This window comes from Apus apus, chromosome 6, assembly GCF_020740795.1.
Source record: "Apus apus isolate bApuApu2 chromosome 6, bApuApu2.pri.cur, whole genome shotgun sequence".
In the NCBI taxonomy this organism is placed as follows: Eukaryota; Metazoa; Chordata; class Aves; order Apodiformes; family Apodidae; genus Apus; species Apus apus.
The window spans coordinates 219,068-241,760 of NC_067287.1; the positions used below are offsets into that span (position 1 = coordinate 219,068).

General features: G+C 43.0%; 2 protein-coding genes across 18 annotated transcripts in view; one reads left to right on the forward strand and one right to left on the reverse strand.

The window, feature by feature from the left end:
- WDSUB1 (WD repeat, sterile alpha motif and U-box domain containing 1) overlaps nt 1–16,952 on the forward strand; it is a 31,753-nt gene extending 14,801 nt beyond the window's left edge. For 4 of the 10 annotated variants that reach the window (XM_051623922.1, XM_051623920.1, XM_051623921.1 and 1 more), the window contains 2 exons: nt 3,477–3,617; nt 4,635–5,805. In XM_051623922.1, the coding sequence (XP_051479882.1) occupies nt 3,477–3,617; nt 4,635–4,798 (305 nt within the window). In that variant the 3' untranslated portion in view covers nt 4,799–5,805. Of the gene's footprint in view, nt 1–3,476; nt 3,618–4,634; nt 5,806–10,675; nt 12,442–13,576; nt 13,837–15,588; nt 15,612–16,340 lie in introns of those variants that run through there. The other 6 variants (XR_007889944.1, XR_007889942.1, XR_007889943.1 and 3 more) reach the window with 6 other exon arrangements.
- The window catches only part of TANC1 (tetratricopeptide repeat, ankyrin repeat and coiled-coil containing 1), a 71,225-nt gene continuing 53,754 nt past the window's right edge, over nt 5,223–22,693 (reverse strand). For 7 of the 8 annotated variants that reach the window (XM_051623914.1, XM_051623915.1, XM_051623917.1 and 4 more), the window contains 12 exons: nt 22,456–22,578; nt 21,649–21,885; nt 20,953–21,138; nt 19,117–19,195; nt 15,654–15,787; nt 15,017–15,140; nt 14,720–14,895; nt 13,828–13,960; nt 12,448–12,539; nt 10,237–10,383; nt 8,630–8,730; nt 5,223–7,763 (listed from right to left, as the gene is read on the reverse strand). In XM_051623914.1, the coding sequence (XP_051479874.1) occupies nt 6,440–7,763; nt 8,630–8,730; nt 10,237–10,383; nt 12,448–12,539; nt 13,828–13,960; nt 14,720–14,895; nt 15,017–15,140; nt 15,654–15,787; nt 19,117–19,195; nt 20,953–21,138; nt 21,649–21,885; nt 22,456–22,578 (2,856 nt within the window). In that variant the 3' untranslated portion in view covers nt 5,223–6,439. The remainder of the gene's footprint in view (nt 7,764–8,629; nt 8,731–10,236; nt 10,384–12,447; nt 12,540–13,827; nt 13,961–14,719; nt 14,896–15,016; nt 15,141–15,653; nt 15,788–19,116; nt 19,196–20,952; nt 21,139–21,648; nt 21,886–22,455; nt 22,579–22,693) is intronic. The other variant, XM_051623918.1, reaches the window with a different exon arrangement.

A 22,693-nucleotide genomic window follows, 5' to 3' on the forward strand; every position in this document is an offset into this window, starting at 1 on the left:
ATTCTTCATGGAAGGCTGTTCCCTTCTTTTTTGTTTTCTGTATGTTGTTTAGTCTGTATTGGATGGTAGGGTCTCTGTATCAGCTGGCTTTGTTGAACTCTAGAAATCAATAGGATTCCCTGCTGGGAATCAGCAGGAATTGTCATCCACAAAAGACACTTGGCTTCACCAGTTTCTGCACACATTTCCTGTAACATTGGAGTAGCCTAAGGCTCAGTTGCAGCAGTTGCCAGCTGAGGCCCCTCCAATACTGCTGGCCAGAAAGAGAGTTGAATGCAGTGTGACCAGTGAGGAGACCCACTGAGTGTGGCCTTCTCCGTGGGCAGAAAACTCAACCCAAGGGTGTGTTGCCTGATAGATTTGTAAGGGCACTGTCAAGAACAACTTTGAACTCAAATATGGGTATAAAAATTGTGCTGTAAGAGCCCATTGCAAGGCAGGTGAAGGACGGATCTGGCTTTAGACAGGGCACGTGTAGAGCACAAGCTGATTTTGGGAAGCTGTTGTGTTCTGGCTCTTCCATGTGCAGGATGCAGTGAGGACTGAGGAGCTGAAGTAGCCTCAGTATGTTCTTTCCCATCATCAGGTAAAATGCTTATTGCTCAGTCTCTGTCCTCAAGACTTTTGTCTCTTGCTGTGCTTTCTCTTCAGTAGGTGCTTTAACACCCATCATAACAGGATAAGGAGTCAGATTTTCACAGGTATCAGGGAGCTATAAGGGATTTTTTAAAAAGCTCCAGCTGAAATCGCTCACTGTCTGAATAAACACAACCTTCCCTACAAATGTGAACCAGCATATGGGAAATGTGAAGCACTGAGTTCTGCTTTAATGCTTATGTGAAAGATGTTTTAAAAACAAAGTAATTAAATATGCTACTCAAAGTTGCCGAGTAAAAAAATTCATAGCAATCAGTTCTGAAGTGGTAAATGCTTGTGATTTTGCTTCTACATGTCATTCTACAACTATAATTCACACAGAATATAAATCATGGCCTGATATATTTAACTTGAAGAATTGCTCTCTATGTGTCATGGCTCAAGCATTTACAAATTAGAAAAATATTATCTGCCTAAAAAGTACATGGTTTTCAGAGTTACACAAATTCCAGTTTGACTAAATTTTAGCAGTGTCTCACTACAAAAATACTGGAATGAGCATTTCCTTCCTTGATAATCTGTTTTCTTTGCTCTGAAAATGCAACATTTACCAGTTCTATAAGATCTTGCCAAAGAACTCTCAAGTTTTTTTACAGTCTTTGCTAAGGGAGTTTTTTTAGACCATTTTACTTGATGATTAATAGAATAAGAACTTTTCCTTCCATTGTTTTTTATTAGCTGCTTATTTCAGAGTGGCTAATAAAAATAGAGGAAACCAGAGGAAATGGCCTGAAGTTCAGCAAGGGAGTTTCAGATCAGATATTAGGAATAATTTCTACACTGGAGGAGTGGTCAGGCCCTGGAACAGCTGCCCAGGGAGTCACCATCCCTGGAGATGTTCAAGAAATGTGTAGATGTGGCACTTCAGGGCCTGCTCTAGTGGCCGAGGTTGTGGGGGTTTTTTTGTGGGGGTTTTTTGCTGGGATGTGTTTTTGTGGTTTTTTTTTTAGTTTTATGTGATGGCTGGACTGTGGTCTCAGAGGTCCTTTCCAACCATGATGATTCTTCAGCTCTGATGTGTGTTTAATAGAAAGGATATCCTCACACCTTTGAAGGCATTTAATCTAAGTTAAAACTGTAGCATAATAATTTATAGAACTACAAAATTACTTTTCTTACTTTTTTCCCCTCACTGGGCTACTAGGCTTTTTAATCATACTTTTTGTAAACAATTTTTTCTGAAATGTTCTCCTCTCCAACATACCAGATGATGGTGTTCAGTTTTGGTCAGAAGCATGAGTTTCCTCTTGGATACAGCTGTTTTGTTGTTTTCCCCCCCTAAATCAAATAGGCATTTTTTTGCTGACATGGAGTGAGTGGATGCTTCTTTCACTGCTTTCTGCTGGGGCTTTGAAGCTCTAGATGTCAGTCCTTTAATGCAGCACTTCAAGTAGCACAATCAAAGCACTGATGTCTTGCACTGTTCAGGTAGTCACACCACTGAGGTCTTGGGTCTGTGATTGAGAAATATAAATTTATGCTGTACAGTGTGTGGGAATGAACATAACTTTGCATCCCTTACCCCTGGCACCTCTAGTAGTTGGAATTAGGTACTGAACTAGATTATGAACAATCCTTTTGGCAGAGGTATTAATTACATATGTTGCACAACATATAATCAAACTTGATGAGAATTTATAAAAGGTTCCCATACCTTAATCTCAATAATTTGTATATGTAAATCCCTGCCATGAATCCAAATTTTTTAGCAGCTTTTGAGCTATTTTGTAGTTTCTAATTGTGTGCCAAGCATTTTTAAAAAAATGCAGAGTTGAGCGACTCATCAAGATGCTCCTACTTGGCTCTGTAGAGCTGATAGAACATTTTCTGCAACCTGTGCAGCAGCAGCAGTGTGGTGCTGTGGGGGGTCTGGTGGGAACAATCTCTTGCTCTGAGCAAGGAGCTTTGTCACCAAGACCTGGAACAACATGTAGAGCTCTGCTTGTATCGTGGGGGCTTCATGTCTTACCCAGTTTTTTTTCAGGTTTATCATAATCTTGCCAAGGGGATTGTCCACAGTGAGGTTTATCTCTTTATAAGAATGGAGAGTTGGGACTAATTGAAGTTTTATGGGTTTATTGATTTTTGTGTGCAATCAACTTGTCTGGGCAGAGGACTGCTATTGTACAGTTTAACAGTAAAAATAAGTTATTTCCATTTCAATACAGGTTACTTACACGAGCTTTGCCTGAGCTTTGAGGTGCTGCAAGTCTAAACCATAACTGCCATGAGGCTGGAGCACACAACAATGCAGTGTAATTTGCAGGCAGGGTACAAAACACACCTTGTTGTTTGATGCTTTGTTTGAAGACATGAAAGTTACTGTTGATGGGTCTTCATTTTATCAGCTTGAATGCCTCTGAGCTGGCCAGTCTGAAAGGAAACAAGGCAGCTTGGCACAACTGGAATTATGTGTGTAGGTTTATTTTATATCAGGAGGACATTAATCTTTTTTAAAAGCACAGGGTCAGGCATTCTTCAGTTGTCCCTTTGCAGGCCACAGAACAGCAATACTGTGCAGCAGCGTGGTGACAGAGGTGCAGGTGACCTTGCTGCTCTGACAGGAGCCAGCTCTGACAGCAAGGCTGCACTTGTCTTTGTTTTACTGCTTGTTTTCATCCCTCCACAGTGTGATTCCTGGCCTGCAGGAGTGACCTGCTGTAGTTGAGCTGTTCCTAGTGGTGGCCAGGGCTGGCTGCAGATTTCTCTGTTAGGTAGGGGGTAGGAAGATGGAGCTGTGTCTCCTGTAACACAACTGCTAATTAATGCAAGACTTAACCTCTTTGTCTTACATGTCTGTGATGTCCCCTTCCTGTCAGAGTCTCTAGGCCTGCGCAGTAAAGTCCTCCAGAAAATTGAAGAATTGAAGATGAAGATGATCTCTCTTCCTGTTACTATCCCTGACGAATTCTTATGTCCTATAACAAGGGAGCTGATGAAGGACCCTGTCATTGCAGCAGGTATGTATGTCTTTAAATGCTGTTGACTAAAATAAATTATTTAAAGGTAGATGTGAGAACACAAAAATTGGCATCTCTTTTAAGTTGTCAAAAGATAATCCAGTCTAAATAGGTGTTGCAACAAAATACAACTGTGGTAAATGTTTAATTTGCAAAATCACATCTCTGATACAGAGAAAAATACTGTATCAAGCAAGTCACTTAGTGTCAGCTCTGCTGATGAAGCTGTATATTTGTTTTTTTAACCCGGCCTTCCTTTGCAGATGTAATTGTGACCCTAATTACAGAGCTAGTGTGCTAAGTGCAAACTGATACTGTGCATATAGGGATGGGGGGATGTCCCAAACCCCAGGCTCATTTCTGCTCTTAGGGTACCATGTGTATGGCTCTTAAAAAGTTTATACAGAATGAGCTGCAAGGAGCAGGAGATGTTTCGTAGTTAAAACATTTTGTGAAGAACTAGTGTTTTTTAGTGCTCATCCTGGGGTCTGGGGGGCTTATGAGCATCAGGAGGCCAGTGACCTCGTCAGTCACTTGGGTGGCAAAGGGCTCATTTAGCAAATGTCCATTTGCGGGCACCTCAGTCTGCAAGTGAAGCCTTTTTGTATCGAGCTCCACAGGGTGTGTCCCGTGCTGTCCCACCCCTGCTTACTGCCATTCCTGGCTCCTTGTGGGGAGGCTCCAGCCACAGCAGCAGTTTTTTCAATCTGCTGCTTTCTGGTCACCAGTGACGTGATGTGGTGTCACTGATTGAGCTGCAGCGCCTTCTGAAGCAGCTCATACAAGTTACCTTGCTGAATACAGGAGAATTTTAATGTTATTACTGCTCTATAAAGTTTTATTGTTTGAAGCAAATATGTATGAGTGTATCATGAAGTGTTTACAGACCATGTAGCTTTCCTGTTTGAAAATACTGATGCCCTTAAATCCCTTTTAGCTTTAAATAGGGAAGAGCTGTACAGTGCAACACTGCACAAGCCTCAGCAACATAAACTATTGGTGATGGTTTCTTTGTAGATGGCTATTCCTATGAACGGGAAGCAATGGAAAACTGGATCAGCACTAAAAGACGAGCTAGTCCCATGACAAATCTTCCTCTCCCCTTCCTTATGCTGACACCAAACAGGACACTAAAAATGGCCATCAACCGCTGGCTGGAGACGCAGCAGAAGTGCAGCTGAACCACGTGCTCTGCAGGTGTTTGTTACCGTGCGATTCCAACTAACTTCATGTAGCTCTACTCTGTGGCTGTCATTTAAATGTTTGCTAAGAGGAAAATCTTCACTGTTGCAGGCTCCTAGAAAATCACAGAAAACCTTTTCAGTTGTTGATAATTTTACTTAGTGGTATCTCTGTTTAACAAATGAGCTATTCAGATTCACAGGTTTTCAAACACAAGTTTTCTCAAAATTTTCACTACATTTATGAGTTTTGAGTCTTGATTTTGCCAGGTTAGTCTTTCAGAAGATAAGAAACAGCAAGGTATGTAATATGTATTTCTTCTGATTTAAAAACCAAGGATGTGTCTTTGTTCCATTCTGGAAGTTGTAGTTGGAAAAGCTGGAAGAGAGTTTCTCCTGTAACCATCAGTGACTGCAACTCATCCCAAAGGTATATTAATAATCTTTATTTTTATGGAAAAAATACAGTAGCTGTGCAAAAATAGAACTACAGGACAGGACTAATATAGGACTTGTACAAAATATCAAAGAAACAGTAAACAATAAATAAGCTAAAGAGGAGCTGTAGGGATGGGTACAGCTGTTCACAACGCGCAGGAAGCGGCGTCTGCACCAGGGTGGGGAAAGCGAGGGCGTGACGGTGACCCTCCCAGCCCACCTGCACCACGGGAATGTCACTACATCTGCTCACTTTCAGAACATTCTTGCTCATATAAAATCTTATTTCCTCCAAAAAACACTTCACAGATTCATCCTGTCATGCAACCAAACACACACTTTTCCTCAAACTTTCATCTTCACTCCATCAGCTTCTCGGGTTTTCCGTAAAAACACTTTTAATCGCTGTACCTTTTTCACAAATAATAAATCATTTTGCTTTAAGATAGCACCCAAAGGTGATTAGATAAACTATATAAAGTGCGATTATTGTTAATATGCCATAATATTGTGTTCTTCAGTGCAATAACCAATATGGTCAAAGCCTTTCAATACACATGCAAATGTCACTGTTTATTTTACTTGATTTCCTCTAGTTACTAAAAATAGTTATATTTACAAGTCAAAACATGGCTGCTTATAGTTTACTCATACACAAATTATTTATGCTTCCTAAATGTACATCATGCAACCCAAATTAGATCCCACTAGAAAAGTGATAAAATATTATCTCTGATTTAAAAAAACAAAACAAAACAAAACTGCATACATACACAGGTCTGAGTGTTCCAAGCAGGCAGCTTCCTTAACACTGTTTTGAGAAGTAAGCACTTAAGCATTAGAGAGGCACGATTAGTATGTGAGTGGCAAGATGTAACAGAACCAAAAGCCAAGAGTAAATCCCTATCTATAAGGAAAGTCTTACTTAATGGTAAAACATAGTGGAAAGGATCTCTGCTTGAGGTCCTGGTTTGGTGGATTGCTGATCCTAATAGACTCATTCTACACAAATTTGCAATTCCAGTTATTGTAACTGTCCTGTGATGGAAGGAAGTTTAAAGTGGTTGTATCCCATGAAGTACTGGCCAACACAGACTGCTCACTCTAACTTACAAGGGACCAGCCAGTCAGTAATTTGTACAGAAGCAACACCCTATGATGTTAGGAGCCATTTTACAACCCTGTAAATATACAAAATTATATTTATACATTTGATTCAATGAATGATCGCTTTGGTTTTGTAGCTGTGACATGACTTAGCTGGCCTTCCTTACTGATGTTAGACTGCTGCTTGGAGACAGCATCTGGGTATAAATGGGAGGCTTGTTTAGGGGCTCTGCTGTCTTGGCAGTGGGTGGGTATTTGGCACTTCAGCTCCTCGCGGTCGTTGCCCTGCGTGCCGTTCTGGTTGCTGTCTCCTGGGGCAGCACTCATAGAGGGAGTTTTAGTTGGGTAGTGTTTGACTGAGAACTGCTCAAAATCTGGGGCTGGAATGGCCCCAGAAGGAGCAGTTGTTGACAATCCATCTGATGCCTGAGAGTGCCACGTGCGGCTGGAGTGAGTGTTTTGCTGCTGGAACCTGGCAGTCTTGTCCATGATTCCCATGAACGGGGTGTTGCGGGGTCTGTGCTCAGCTCCAGTGCCCTGAAGGTGAGGAACAGGCTCCTTGAGTCGCACGTCAGGGCCTGGCCCCTTCAAGCTGTTAGGAAAACCACTGGCTGATGTCAGGCTGCTGGATGGGGAGCCACTGGTGCCAGGGCTTTGCTGCCTTGCTTCACTGAAACTCATCTGAGCAGAGGCTGGGAACCTGTCGGCAGCTTTGGCCTTGCTTGCAAAGGAGCGAGCAGAGGTATCCTCACTGTGTGAGTGGGAACTTGAGGTGGACATGAGCTCGTTGCACGGTTCAGAACCAGGACCCATGGAAACGCTTCCAGGTGACAAAGTGGTTGATCCATCCAAATGCTGCATTTTGGAGTGCCGGACAGGCAAGGGACTGTGGGGAAGATGCTGAAAAGATGACTGTGTCTTTGCACTGCACTGACTGCTTCCTGTTCTTGAGCCAGGCTGGTTGGAGCTCAGGCGCTGATTAGTTTTTACAATCTGAGCCTGTTTTGTTGGCTGCATGACCAGGCCTGGCTCTCTCAGGTATTTGCTGCCTGTTCTGCTCTGAGGGGATGCAGACCTGGCTTTCTGCTGAACACCGTCCTGCAGGGTCCTGCTGTATGATGGAGCAGCTGCAGAATGCTGCAGTCTCTGTGGAGAGGAAACGGACTCATCGGGCTGTGGCAGGTCATCCACCCTGTCTTGAAGATTAAAATTCTCATTCACACCTTGTGTAACACCCTCCTCCTCATTATCAGAGTTGTTCATTTGCTGCAGTGGCTGTGGAGACGGATGCTTCTGTTGTTGTGTTTTCTGGAACTGTTTGCATTCCTCTTCTACTCGAGCCAGGAGACGTTTTATCTCTTGATTGCTGGGACACAGCTTTGTGGCTTCACGTAAATCAGCAAGAGCAGCAAGTAGCTTTCTGGTTGCAGGAGGGAAAGAAAAGTAAATAACCTGGAGGCAAATCTGAATCTCAGCATTGCCTAATACTGATCCACCTCCCCGACTTCCAAAGAACCATCTGGATTTGTCCAGTCCTGCTGCAGGGGGTGACACTATAAAAACCTGATCTCCAACCCAGGGAATTCCTTCCTGCTGTGAAAGCACAGACCCAGCCCTGAACCCTCCCCCTTGTATCTAACAGGTTTTGCAGGAAGGCAGGAGAGGTCTGTAGGCAGCAGCACAACCGAGGCTTTGGCTCTAAGCCCCTTCCTGTCATCTTCAGAGCAGCCACCCTGATGACCTCTGCCTCATGACCATGTGCTGTTCTGCTTGGCCAAGACATGGTGAACCAAAAAGGCACTTCTCCCTCTACTTCAACTATACCACTGTAGTTTAGTATTTTTATCAGCTTAAAGAAATGGTTCTTCCTCTCCCCTTGTTTTTATCTGGAAGTGCTAATGATTTTTAAGATACCATGTCCTAAAAGCATAAAAGCACCCCGTTATTATTCTTGGTGATAAATAATGCTGTGCTGGAGGTTGGTGGCACAACTGACAACAGCCTGCTGAGTCACAATGAGGAGCAGTCCCATGCACTTAAAAATAAGCCCTCTCCACACCCATTCATCACTTTCTGCACTGCCTAATAATTACCTAAATGTGTATTATATATTGCTTTTGGGGTTTGCTTGGATTCAGCTGATACAGAGACCTAATAAAGATGGAAAGTACACGAGGAAAGTAACGTTTTCTTCGGAAATTCCAAATACAACTGGCAGAAAAGAGTTACTGATGTGTAGGAAGTTAAACCAGCCCGTGCAGACAGATGGGCAGAATCAGCCAGTACCTGCTGTTCCTCTTGGCTCTTGCTCTAGCATAATAGGCTTCGTAAGACTTGGGTTTCAGATCCAGTGCTTTGGTAGCAAACTCTTCAGCCATACCAAAGTCCTAGGAATTTAAACACACACCCTGGTTACACACTGACAGTAGAAGCAGCTGGATGCTCTTAATTCATGGCACTGCTTCCAAAGCAGAGACAGCTGATGCAGTATGGGAAGTCACCTGCATCAGTCAGCAAGAGCAGGTATTTTCTGAAAGACTGAGCACAGACCCCATCTGGCCTGGTACCTGCTGAGGGAAACTGACTCGAATGTAGCTGAAGAGCTATGATAATAAAGATATGGTTATTTTTCAAGCCAAAGATGTTAAAACGCTAGAAGAGACCACACGTTTAACAGAGTAAGTGACCACCTCAGACAGCAAAACCTCAGAATGTGTTTTGGAAAAAAGGCCAGTTAAAGACTGAGGAATTTTTAGAGAAACAAGAAAAATCAGGAGATAGGTTGGACTAGTCTACAGCTTTCTTCAATAAGGTACGTGAAATTTTTTGAGAACTGCACTAGACATGATATATTTGGTCTTCCTTTAACAAGAACACTTAGTAAATGGTTAAACTAAAGGCTGGAATAAACACAGCACAATTGAAGTGAGGACAAAGATGGCTACAGGGGAGATGAAGGCAGAAGGAGGTCTAATTTTTATGGCAGCCCTGTACAGCAGATGTTGTTCATGGTACTGAATTTCATCGAGCCTGATGACACAGAGGGTTATAAAGTATTAACACCAAAATAAATGTCCTATCATGTAACAGCAAAGTAATGTGATGACCTTGAGCTTTAGATGTAAGGTGATGGACTTCAGGATTGGCAAAGTGTGAATGAGCCCTGGGAGATGGTAAGAAAGGAAGGCACAGGCACACACTTTGTGCTGCTTTGTCACAGGGCCACCCCCCTGCTGTGTCTGCTGGAGCTGGAGCTGGAGCAGCCGGGCTCGGCCAGGGAGGCACCGGGAGCAGCAGCTCCAGCAGAGCGGGAGGGATCAGCGCTGCCTTGCGAAGCTGCGGACCTGGGAGTCCCAGACACGTTTAGAAATTCTTCCAATTGGAACAGATGCCACAAACAACTGGAATGACTGGGAATCAAGAAGTTAACATTTGAAAAAAAGAAGCAGTGTAAGGTACATTCAGAAAATGAGAAGTTTTTGCTCTGCCGGTCATTCAGGTTCTCACCAGACATCTGACGCAGTTTTGAAGGTACTGAGAACCAACCAGCACACACAACACAGCTGGAGGTTTTGCTGTGTGGTAACAAAGGGGGGATTGTGGTGGCATTTTCCATTTAGTCCTTTAAGAGTAACAAAGCCATCCAGCAGCTCTTCATTCCAAAATAACTGGATCACTTAAGGACAGCTGTAATAGACACCCCCCTCCCCAGCAACATGCCCTCATCTTTTGAAGTCCCCATCTGCTGGCACAACGAAGCCCAGAATCAGGACACAGTGAAAAGAATTCTAAAATAGCAAAAATAAACATCCAAGTACAAACTAAAAAATGCAGCAGACTAAAGTGTAGGATTCCCAGTGTCAGAGAGGCAACAGATAACAGCAAGGGCTTACGTTTGTTTTTCGGCGGCATCGTGATAAATTCAGGTACAATGAAACTCTCAGCTCGTTGAAAGCTTTCATTTCTTCCCCAAAGCCTTCCCTGGGAAACTTCCTCAAGGCATATTGATAGCGCTGGGCTGCTTCCTTCATCTTGCCTTTCTACAGAATTAGGGAACAAACTCTTAATATTGCAATACTGCTGCAGAAAAGCACATTTATATTTGACATCTACCAACAGGTGTTCAAGTAAAAACCAGAGCCAGATTTTAAAAAAATTTATACATACAAGTTGACAGAATGAGAGAACTTGCATGTTAACTGGAGTTTGTGTTTGTCTCTAAATTCAAACCTTTAGTGGTATTTCACCAGGATAATATTTGCATTCATACATACTACTTGTACCAGAAAAACCATGTATGATTATTTATGTATTTGTTTACTTTTTAAACAGAGCAGTAAAATATCTGAGGATGCAGCTGAGTAAGTCTGAGGCCTAGATGCTTCCTGGGGAGCACACCCTTCATCAGGAATGTGTCCATGAGGGGGCTGGATGGGAGAGGGGCCTCAGCACAGCATGGGTGGCTCAGCTGCTGGAACTCAGTGCATGAATTCAAGGCACCCAAAGGGCACTTTCCTCCTGCTTCCCGTGGGTTGAAGGAGAGAGCTAACCCATCCCTCAGGACCACCTGAATGACCCACCCTTGCATTGGAAATAATCCAGACTCTCCAAGAGATGCTTGGAAAACATAATAAACTGAAGATTTTAGACAGTTTTGCTAAAAACACTGAAATCCTCCAAGGATGATAAGAAAAGCAAATCTTTTTGTTGACAGGTAAATACATTTTTTCTCTTTACAGATATTTTACAAATTAATTTCTTTTCATAAATATTGGGTGTTTTTATTATTTAATTCACCTTAACACTCAAAGTGGTCAAAATTTACTGTTAAAACTGGCAAGGAAAATATTTTATTTCATTCTGCTGGAGACCTGGCAGGTAGTTATTGCAGACTGAGCACTCTCCAACACCTGTTACTCTGCAAAGGATCCATTTAAAGCACTTGGGCAAATAAAGTACATTGGAAAACAATGAACAAGTTCAATGACAATGACACAGCTCCAGCAAGTCCTTTCCATCACTATAAAATTAAGCACTTTGTAACCAGGTACCAGCAGGGAGTTCAATCTCTTGTCACAAACTGTAACACGTGCCACTACCCTGTCCTGCCCTGTTACTCAGGTCCAACCTGTGCAGCAGCTGGAAGAGGAACTGAAGAATATGACTTGGTGGCACCTTCTCCCTGAGCAACCTTCAACACAGCTGGAGACATGTGACAGAGGCTTCCCAGAGGTGACAGAACTGCCTCTGCCCATAAAATTTGTTCTCCTTTAGGCTGGAAGATGTCCCCTGCCTAAAGGTTGGCTATAAAGCCCTAAGCCCATTTCAGGATCAGTGAACTTGATAAATTATCCAGGCATATTCATAAGACTCCTATACAGAATATGGGAGAATCCAAGCAGGTCCATCTTGATTCATGACAGCAAAGTGTCAAGGGTCTCTGTTATGCAAAGCCAGTCAATACAGAACAAATACAAGAGACAAGGTGGCAGATACTTTTGGGCCCTTATAAAAAATCCCCACAATTTACCAGCTTTGTAGCTCCAACAGACTCTGCAAAGTGCCTGTACAAGGCACCCAGCACTGTGCTGCACTAGGGAAGTGCAGGTGAATCCCACAGTTACAGATACCATTCCAGTCTCTCTGAGCAATGTAACACCACTAGTAAAAGCAATGTATCAAAAGAGCTGCCACCTTCCTCATCACATATTTAAATAGCACACAAAAGAACATGAAGAAAAGGATATGCCTAAATGCCCCTTAATTCAACATGGCATTTTCCGACACGCACCTTACATTTGGAATTGCTCTTAAGAAGCAAACGACTGCTACAGATCTTCACAGAGCAACTTGCTAAAGAGGCAGAAAGTGTACTTATCCATCTCTGGGTTGTTGTTTTTTTTTATGTATGTATGTATTTTACATGGGAGTTTTCAATGATTCTTTCCCTGGGTTCTCAAGATTTCTTGGTCTCATTCCCAACACAGATGTTTTCTGTTCAAACAAGATGTGTACTTGCACAAAGTATAAAGAACTTTCATCTGCCTTCAGACAGAAGTGCCATTATAGTGTTCTGCTATCAGAAAAAATAAACAACTACTTACTTTGTACAGTATATTTCCTTCTTCCATCAGTTTCTGCAGTAGAATAAGGAGAATATCTGGTTTTGAGGTGGCCATTGCCCACGCCGCGTTTCCTGCAAGTTAAATTTTAAGGATCTCTGACAAAAGGGAAGAAAGTGTGTTTCTGGTATCTATCCACACCAGAAAGCCTAATCCTACTTCAGCAGAAATTCCATTTGTGTGGAACTACTACTACTACTACTACTACTATTATCTGCACGTATATTTAAAACACATATATATCCACACCTGGCCCTGCTGCCCCACACAGACAGCAGATGGATATTAAATGGTCCAATTCATTTTGCCCCAGGTCCAAAGCCAATACAGGACAGTATGACAGTGATGGCAAAGCTCAGGCCTGAGTAAGCATCTGTATTTTATCATTAGTACCCAAATAATAATAAATGATGATTTAAAGGTACTACAGATTCAATAATTATCATGTACTCATCATCACCATGAATTTGCCATGCTCTTGGAGTCCAGAAGAGGCCACCAAGATGATCAGGGGCTGGAGCAGCTCTGCTCTGGAGCCAGGCTGGGAGAGTTGGGGTGTTCAGCCTGGGGAAGAGAAGGCTCCAGGGAGACCTTAGAGCACCTTCCAGTGCCTGAAGGGGCTCCAGGAAAGCTGGGGAGGGACTTGGAACAAAGGCAGGGACTGATGGTACAAGGGTGGGGGGAATGTCTTTAAACTGGAAGAAGGGAGATTTAGGCTGGACATTAGGAAGAAATTCTTTGCTGTGAAGGTGGTGAGAGCCTGGCCCAGGTTGCCCAGGGAAGCTGTGGCTGCCCCATCCCTGGCAGTGTTGAAGGGCAGGTTGGATGGGGTTTGGAGCAGCCTGGGCTGGTGGGAGGTGTCCCTGCCCGTGGCAGGGGGGTTGGATCTAGATGATCTTTAAGGTCCCTACCAACCCAAACCATTCAATGATTCTATGATAATATATGATTTGGACATTAAATGTTTTGCTCACCCTTTGCAAAAAGGTACAATACTGTAATTTATTCAAATAATGTTATTTAAATGGAAAACTTCTTAATCTACATAATTCATAGAGTCATGATTAAGTGCCACTAATAGTGTAACCATAACTTCCTTGTTTATCCATAGAGTAACCATATGAAGACTGACTCCTCCAGACCTCCTCATCAACGTATATCAAAGGAACAGAATAAAATTACTTGCGTTTCCTCGCTTTGAAGTGAGTCTTGAGTGTCTGCCTTTAAAAGAAAGCGACTGATTTCTGCATCTGCAAACCATGCATCCTGCAGAAATCTGGTGTGCATTCCAAGCTGTATGAGAAGCAACAGTAACTCTAGCAGAGCAGATGCTCAGTGTTTCCCCGGGGCAGGCTGACTCACCCAGCTTGGCTCCCTGGCGCAGCAGCGTCACCACCACGGCCGCGTTCCGGCAGCCGATGGCTCTGTCCAGGGGCCGCATCCCGCTCAGGTCCACGTGCTCTATCATTGCTCCTTTCTCCACCAAGTACTGCACCTGGCACGAGGAACAACCAGCCCTGTAACCTCAGTTGTGGTAGGAGAGGCAGAACAATTTAAGCTACCACCTAACCTTCCTTGCACTCCAGCACATGCTAAAGCCACGCTAAACCCATGGAGCACAAGTCCTTGAAGACAACACAGCACGGTAACCCTGTCAGACTGCTCCAAAGATCTGCAGGAATTAGGAAAAGCAACACCCAAATCCGTGGAGGCACCTTTGTCAGGAAAACACTAAGACCATGGGTTCTGCTCGTTCCCTCCTCTGCCCATGTCCTGCAGGCCAGTGAGCAGAACTGCAGCCCCAGCTGAGAGGGGAGCAGCACCAGCCCCGTGGTTTGGGCACAGGGGCCCCCAGACACTGCAGGGCAGCTCCAGGACCTGATCCTCCTGCTGCACAAAGACAACAGGCAGAACACAGGCAGTTACTGTCCCTCAGCAACACTAACTACAAGTGCAACACTGAGGAAAGGACAGTGCTGGCAGGTCTGATGTAAGCCAGTTCTTCCCCAGGACCACTGCTCACCCAAATGCAACTGGCAGTAGCCCAGTATGGAAACAGGCATGAACAGTCCTTCCCACTCACAGGCCTCCAAAGCCCAAAGCTGATGGCCTGCTGAGTGATCTCAGAATTATTCCACCTTTGTCTGTGGACAAATTTCATTTCTGTTTTGGTTGGCACTATTTTTTCTAAGCTTTGTTTTGCATTATGAACATTCAATACATGCTCAGTGTCTCTCCTGTCAGTTCCACTTACAATATCAGCATCTCCATAAAAAGCTGCCAGGTCTAGGGGTGTTCGTCCATTCTTGTCTGTCTGGTCAGTCGTTGCACCTTTCTCAACCAGGTACTGAACCACTTCCCTGTGGCCTTTCAGACATGCCCAGCTCAAAGCTGTCAGTCCTTCTTTGTCCAGAGATGAAATATTTGCACCTGTAACATGAAAATTAACGTTATTATTAAGATGTCCTGTTTAATAAGCAAAATCACCAGGCTCTGGCAGATGCAGACTCTGGTACAGCTGTGCAGCCTTAAACCACCGTTTATTTTCTACCTTCAGAAAGCAGAAATTCCACAGTGCTCAAATGTCCTTCACAAGAAGCCACCATAAGTGGAGTTCGGCCTTGCCTGTCACTCAAATTCACATCAGACCCGTGCTCCACTAGGAGTTTAGCAATCTGGAATTGAAAGTAGCAGTTTTAAAAAAAAAATGGCAGATGTAAATTTTAGCTGTAATAGCATGAACTTTTAAAAAAGAGACCTAAGGTATTATTTATAGCAACTGTTTGAGTTGTGCAGGACTTCTCAGTCTTAGCTGTTTGCAGCTCAAGGGCTTTCTTCTGACAGGGGTGGCCAGAATGAGGAAGGCTCCAGAGTCTACAGGTTCTCTCTCCATTCCTGCAGAAGCAGCACAGAGGATCTGAAATTGCCTCTGTTCTTGGTCTAGTAAATAAAATATTTTAACTCCCATGTATTATTTTTTCAGGGATATTATAAGTAAGGTTGCCATGCAGCCCATGTCCTTTCAAATCCTTTGCATCTCCAAATAACTTTTACAGCTTCTGAACACACCCCTGTGAAGTAGATGCTGATGTGTATTAGAAACTTTACACCTGTTTCCTATAGGACTAGGGACGGGAGGAATCAGGGCCCACTTCCCAAAGGAATCCATGAAGCTGGAGGTGCCAGACCTGCCAGTGGCCCTGCCGGACGGCGCAGAGCAGCGGAGGAACCCCCCTCCTGTTGACTCTCCTCACGGCGGCTCCGCGCGCTAGAAGCAGCTCGCAGACTTCCAGCTTCCCTCTTCCTGCAGCAGCTGTCAGGGCTAGAGAAAGCATTGTCATCAACATTCTCTCTGAGCTCCTTCACCTCCTCTTTTGACCCATGCCCATGATCTAAGTGTTACTGAATCCCCCCTTTTTTACAGCTGCTCCCTAAGATTTTCAATAACTGTTTTCAGACTCGGATGAATTAATCAGGAGCAGGTTAAGTCAAAACGCCACAGACATTCTCTTTTTTTTTAAAAAAAAGATGATTCTCAAAGATAACAACTGTTTCATGGGCACAGCTTGTAGGTTAAAAGGAATCTTCACGAACATTTTGAATAAGCCCACCAGCCTGAGGCAGTGCTGGTTCCTTTCTCATTAATCATGTTTCTCCAGACAAGAAAGCTTCACCCTTTCCACGGGTGAAAACGGTAGCGGCTCTGGGGTTCAACAGAAGGGCTGTGACCCGCCTTCCAGGAAGAACTGTTTATTCCATCCATAGCAGGGATGTATTACCAAGTATCAGATATTTAGGCCTCTGCACAAACTCTCTATCTTGGACAATTTAGCTTCAATTCTGCACCAGTTAAAATTGCTTTCCTTGTTTTTCAGGGTGAAAAACATCGTAAGTCACCAGCCAGCAGCTCCAATTGTTGTGCCAACCCTTGCTCTAGACCTCCAGGGATTACTGTTCACTCTCCAGCACACAGGAGACATCAACACTCCACCTTAAAAATCTTTTTGAGCTGAGCAGTGTACATTGCCAAGAGAAAGTGCTCTTGCCCTCTACCTAAAAATGCAGTAACCTGGCAGCTCTTCAACAGAGAGATCCTCCCACCAGGAGGCCAGACGCAGCTGGAACAGCCGCATGTGACAACTGCGCGCACCGACACAACCGGTGGTGGCACAGCCCAGCTCTGTGTCCAGAGGGCACCCTGACTCACCCCTGACACCACTGCTACCTTGGGCATTCAGAACACACAAATCACTGCACCTCTGTGGTCACAGGCAGGGCTCCTGGGAAAGCAAAGTCACCCCCACGCACCAGGCAGTGTGTTTTGTGACACCCCTCCCTGCTGTGACACCGCGGCGCTGCCGTCAGGCGGCACACGTCACCGCCGCCCCTTCTCCTGCCGCTGATCATACCCCTGGCTTTGCACTGTGACAGTCACTGAAGCTTGATAATAAAATATTTTCCCCATCATGATTTTTTCCCCTCTTCCATTTTGCTTGCATCAACTTATTGTGTGTTTTAAATGGAGCTTGAAATTAAAATGGGTTTTTTTGCTGTGTTGAAGCGTGGTCACTCGTGGCAACACTGTTCAGAAAACGGCCTCCTGAGCTGCTGCAGGACCAGCCGAGGACGCGCCCCTCCGTATTCCAAAGCACATCACTGTTTTCCCATCAGAAGTGGGTCAAATTGTGAATTTCTTGTTCATAATTTTTTAGTCTTTTCACGTATGATAGGGTAGAATTAGTAAAATTTCCAGTGGATACTGAAAGCAAGCGGAATTACACGCTCCAGGTAGCAGTACCTTCCTTCTCCAACAACAGTGTCTAACCCACTCACTTTTCACCCACTGATACTTCACTATGTTACAGCTACATCAACTGTTTAGATCTCAGCAACTAGAAAGCAACTGCTATAAATATCAACAAACTACCTTGTTAAAAAACTTGACATTTTTTATTCTGTCAGAACCAGCATTTCAGCTTAGGGTGTAACAAACATTACAGCAACAATGTAAGTGCACACACCTCATCCAGGTCTAAGAGTCAACAATCTCTCCAGTCAGCTTCAACAACATCAGAACTAAACCCTGCTCAGGAATTCCAATGACTCTGCTGGAAAGGATCACCTCTGAGCTGCCTGATGACACTGTGAAGGTCAGGAGCAGCCAAAATTATGCTGTTTTCCATCCCTTTCACAAGGCAGCAAGTCATGCCCTTAAAACCTCTCACTTCAGTCATTACAGGACTTTTTTACCCACTCCTCTTTAAATTGCTACTTAACTTGCCTGGAGCCTGCACTTCACACACACGGCCCTCAGATACACTGGTGTGAGAAAACACCAGAAATGGCAACAACCCCCTCCAGCTCTCTGTCCCTCTAGAAGACTCACAACACTAAATGCCAAGGAAACAGCCTCCACAGTGAGCAGAGCCAAATTCCAGCAGGTATCTGCAGTACAGATACAGGAACAGAAAGAGGCTGGTCCTGAACACCTTGCTGTGTGAAAAGGAAGGAGCTCTAGGGTTGTTCTGTGCTGTTCCAGAGTGTGAGGGATCTTCCCTTTCCCAAGCAGGCACTCAACAAAGCACACTGCTTCACCCTCCTCTGTTCTATCCATCACTGCCCAGTTCTGTAGCGTGATCCCATTTACCAGACACAAAACCTGAGCTCACCCACACACACAAAACTGAAGATTCCAGCAGCCTATACATGAGCATCCTTTCTATATTTTTTTTTCCATTCAATAATTGAAGAGCAGTATTTCCTGTGATGCTAAACCTGTAGCTGTCCTGACTCACTCTACGTTCTTCTTGTCCCAGACATCCTACTCTGTACCTCAGAGAACTCAGAAGGGCCACAGGGCTGGGAGCCTCCTGGACTCAGACCTTCACCCCATCACAAGCTGGGGCTGCACAAGGCAGCACTTGCTAACTTAATGAGTAAAGATTCCAAACAGTAATGATTTCCATACACAACATGTTGACTAGAAAATATTAAAGGAAAGCCAATTTAGAAACAGATGTATGATTTTTGGAATTACTTGGATTTGCACCAAGGATTTTGTTTATGTGTAGGATTAGGGAACGTTTGCTTCTTCAGAAGGTGCAGAGGCTGCTGAAAACCATGAAGAGACTGTTTCCCCACCTGCCTGTGCAACATCAGCTGTTTAAAGGAAAGGGAGATGCTGCTCATGGTAAAACAGGAAAGCTCCCAGCTGCAGGCTGCCCCGAGTACCTTCTGTCTTTAATAATATATTTGGCATTTCCCATATATACAAAGGCACCTCTTTTCATTCATTGCCTAATTAGAACAAATGAGGCAACTGCCTACCACTTCCTGCAAACAAATGAGAACAAAACAAAGGTTCTCAAACAGATAATCCCACACAATTGTACATCACTGTCTTTCCACAGGCAATTTTTTACTTAATTAGAAAGTCAGCAATTTACAGTAAGTTTAATATAAAATTACTCTTCAACACATGAGTAGATTTAGAAAGTTAAAAACACTGTACTTAAAAACTCCCTTTTGTTATTAAAACTAGCACTTTTCAGTACTTTCATCACATATAATTACATGTTAAAAATAAAATTTAAGAACTCTTACTGTTTAAAAGAGCAACTCTAATTAGGCAAAATATGAGAAAAGAAATACCTGTTTCTCCCCACAAGGCATCAGTGTCATCAATGTCTATTTCATTGTCTTTTTCAGTTGTCAAGATGTAACCAACCACCTGTCATAAACAGCAGAGATGCAGTGAGTCACAAAACACACCAGTTGTCACTTGCCAGACACAGCAACAGATAAAAGACTTAAAATAAGTGAGAGTGCTTCTCTCTTCATGCATGTGTATCACAGGAAACTAATACTCTTCATAATCCCTCAAGGCAAGTTCAGCATGATTTTTAGTATGACTTGGTGATGACTGAATGTTATTGAAAGCAGTTAAAAAAAAAGCCCAGTGCCCTTCTCTTAACTGGTTCAGGGTGTTTTACATGATTAGGATTTAATGAGCTCCTGTGTGACATACATATACCAGAATAATCAAGACAAACAATGGCAAAAATAAAGCATCCTAGTTCAGCAAGGAAATTCCATATTCTCTAAAACAAAGGTAAAAATGAGAGTATTTGCATTCATCAAGTACAATGGCAATTCATGGTTTTGCTTTTACATTCTTTATATCTTAGCTGTGTTTCTACATTTCTTCACAGAATGGTTTAAGCACACATTGTTGAATGCTAATTTTTAAACTTGAGGTGAGTTATAAATTAAGTTTTGTTGATTTTTTTTTTATATTGTATTAAGGAAATCTGGGTTTTGTGACCACCTGCTAGGAAAAAGATTATTAAATTAAAACCTCTTCTAATGGCTATTTTAAACAGATTTTCTAAATGGGAGGCAGGGTCACTGAGATGGCAGCCAGCAGGTAAAGGAGTAGAATGACACGAACAGAAGGTTTTGGAAGCTACAGGAAAAAGCAAAGGTAGGAAAGGAGAAAGTATCTGGGTATTTTCAGGCTGTTTGAGAAGTGTTGTATACAAGACATGGGAAATCCTAAAATTTGAAATGCTCAAATACAATTATCTAAAATTCATGAAACACAAAGGTCTTTTTTCTAGCTAAGAAGAATTCAGGTTCTTGTTATCCTAAAACCAGCAAAAGATGGACACTTTCAGGTAAGAGTAAGCATATATGATTAAAGATCAGATTCTTGACCTTATAGCAATTTAAAAATAGATTTAAAAGAAGTATATTTTGAAATGGTTTTATTGAAGAGATCTTAAGTTTCTACTTTTGGCACATCACTTACAATACACACACCAGAAATTCCATCAGCCTGGTGTGATCTTCACTCAGGTAGCTTTCCTTACCAGTTTGTTTTCTACCAAGGTAAAGATTTGTCTTCCCAATGAAAGGAAGTTATACTTGTACTACCTAAACATCCAAAGCATTTTGTGTATTTCTAATGTTTCCTTTTAGTGTTCCCATTGCTGAATAATACTGTAATGCTGACAAACACTTCTGTCACAGACATGCACACAGCCCCAAGTTTCTGTCTGCAGTGACACTGAGCTGAGGTGAGCTGAAGTGTATAACCTGACATGTGCATCAGGTTAGAAAGTTCTGCATGTGCAACAATGTGCAATATACAATTTGTTATACTATGAAAAAAAATTCAGCCTAAAGTAGAAACATACTAGGGTGGATCACTGATACAGAGTATCATCATTACCACTAGAGATTCAGAACAATTTCCAAGAACAAAGAGGAAAAAGCAAATGGAAAATTAAAATAAACAAATCTTAAAGCAAATCTATCCAATAATTAACTAGAGCATTGAAAACAGTTGCTAAGAATGCATACTACTTTAAGTATCAGGAGTTTTAACAGTTCTGCTTTCCATACCTCTTAAAAATTGGTGCAAGCACTGCTGTACAATCCTGATGAATTCAAACAGATTTAGAAATACTTGCACCCTCAACCTACCTGACAGTGTCCCATGCTGGAAGCTGCTGTTAGGGCTTGTTGCAGTGCCTGGCTTTTACTTATTGAATTTAGTTCTTGGGAAGGAGTCACCCAAACAGCGTTGAGCAAGTATTCAAGGATATCACAATGGCCTCTCAGGGCACTATGGACTAGAGCACACTGGCCTTTCTTATCTAAGCAGTCAGCCTGCATAGGGAAAAAAATGGTCAGAGCTGAGAAGTCTAGTGAAAGACCATGGAAAACTAATTCTGGAAACCATCTGCAAACACAGGAGGGTGATGGGGAGTAGTCAGCATGGGTTTATCAAGGGGAGGTCACACTTAACCAACCCAAGAGCCTTCTCCAGTGAGGTGGCTGGCTTGGTGGATGGGGGGAGAGCTGTGGATGAGGTCTACCTCAACTTTAGTGAGGCTTCTGAGACTGTCTGCCATGAGGCTGTGATGGCCCAGCTGATGAAGGACAGGTTACAGAACAGTGACGTGGACCCAAAACTGTCTGCATGGATGGGCCAGAGGGCTGTGATCTGTGGTACATGGGAAATGCTTCATGGAAGTCTGTGTACGTGTTCTGGACTCCCCCATTGCCCCACCCCAAGTCTATGTGTGTTAATTATACACTTATTTAATCAACAATTGCTTTTTTAGATCTTCGCATGATTTTTCTGGCTGCAAATGTGATCTTTGTGCACCAGCTTACCTTTGCACCTCTTCTACACAGCATTGAAACTATGTTCATGTGCCCTGCAGCAGCTGCATAACTAAGTGCTGTCATCCCATTCTCTGAAGTTCCATCAATAGCAGCTCCAAATTCTAGGAGAAGAGTGACGACTTCTTCATGTCCAAGGTGTGACTGCACACACAGTACTGGAGCATTATTTAGTACTTCAGTCCTATAATTCACATTTGCTCCTGCCAAGATCAGCAGCCGACTCACCTAGAATTTCATTTAAACAAAATTTTTTCCTCAGATTTGTCTGACTTCATTAAGAGACTCTGACATCCTGGTTCAGGTACTCCTATGTTACTCCCTAATTTTGATGCAGGTTTTATTGGCAGACATTGACTTTAGCACATACATAGCAATATTGAAGTTTAAAACAATCTGTTACCAAATAGATTAATAAAAAGCAATCTCAAAAAACTGTCAGAGCATCTGTGTGTGTGTGTGACCACGTACATGCAATTCCCTTGATACTTCCCTATACAAGAAAACATGTCACAAGTCTGCTCAGTAAATCAGGTGGTACTGCTGATTCATGAAAATGCATCCACACTGATCTATGCTAGAGCGTGGCTTCACCAGAATCAGGGAGAAACCCTTCTTTCCATCAAAACTACCATGGAAAACTGAATTAGACTTTAACAACAGTTTTAAAAAGTACACGAAGACTTGCTAAAAAGGAGTTCAGTTACTTTCTTCTAAAAGGTTACATTAATATCAACATTCATCAACAGTTGCAGCAGCAGTCAAGCACTGGCTGTACATGAATGCTTATCTCTTTACCTTCACATTGGGTGTGTAGATGTTTCTCAGAGAAGCCAGGGCTGCAGACAGTCCATCCGTGCTGTAACCAACCCACAAGGCTTGAAGATGACTGGAAGAAATTCCAGTCTTTTTACTGAGACCCTACCAGAAATGAAACAACAGGAAATCTCTCTATAGGATCAGCAACACTGTGTTCTATCCACATCTCATGAGCACAGTGACAAATCTGTTCCTTAGCACTATTAAGTATTTTGCA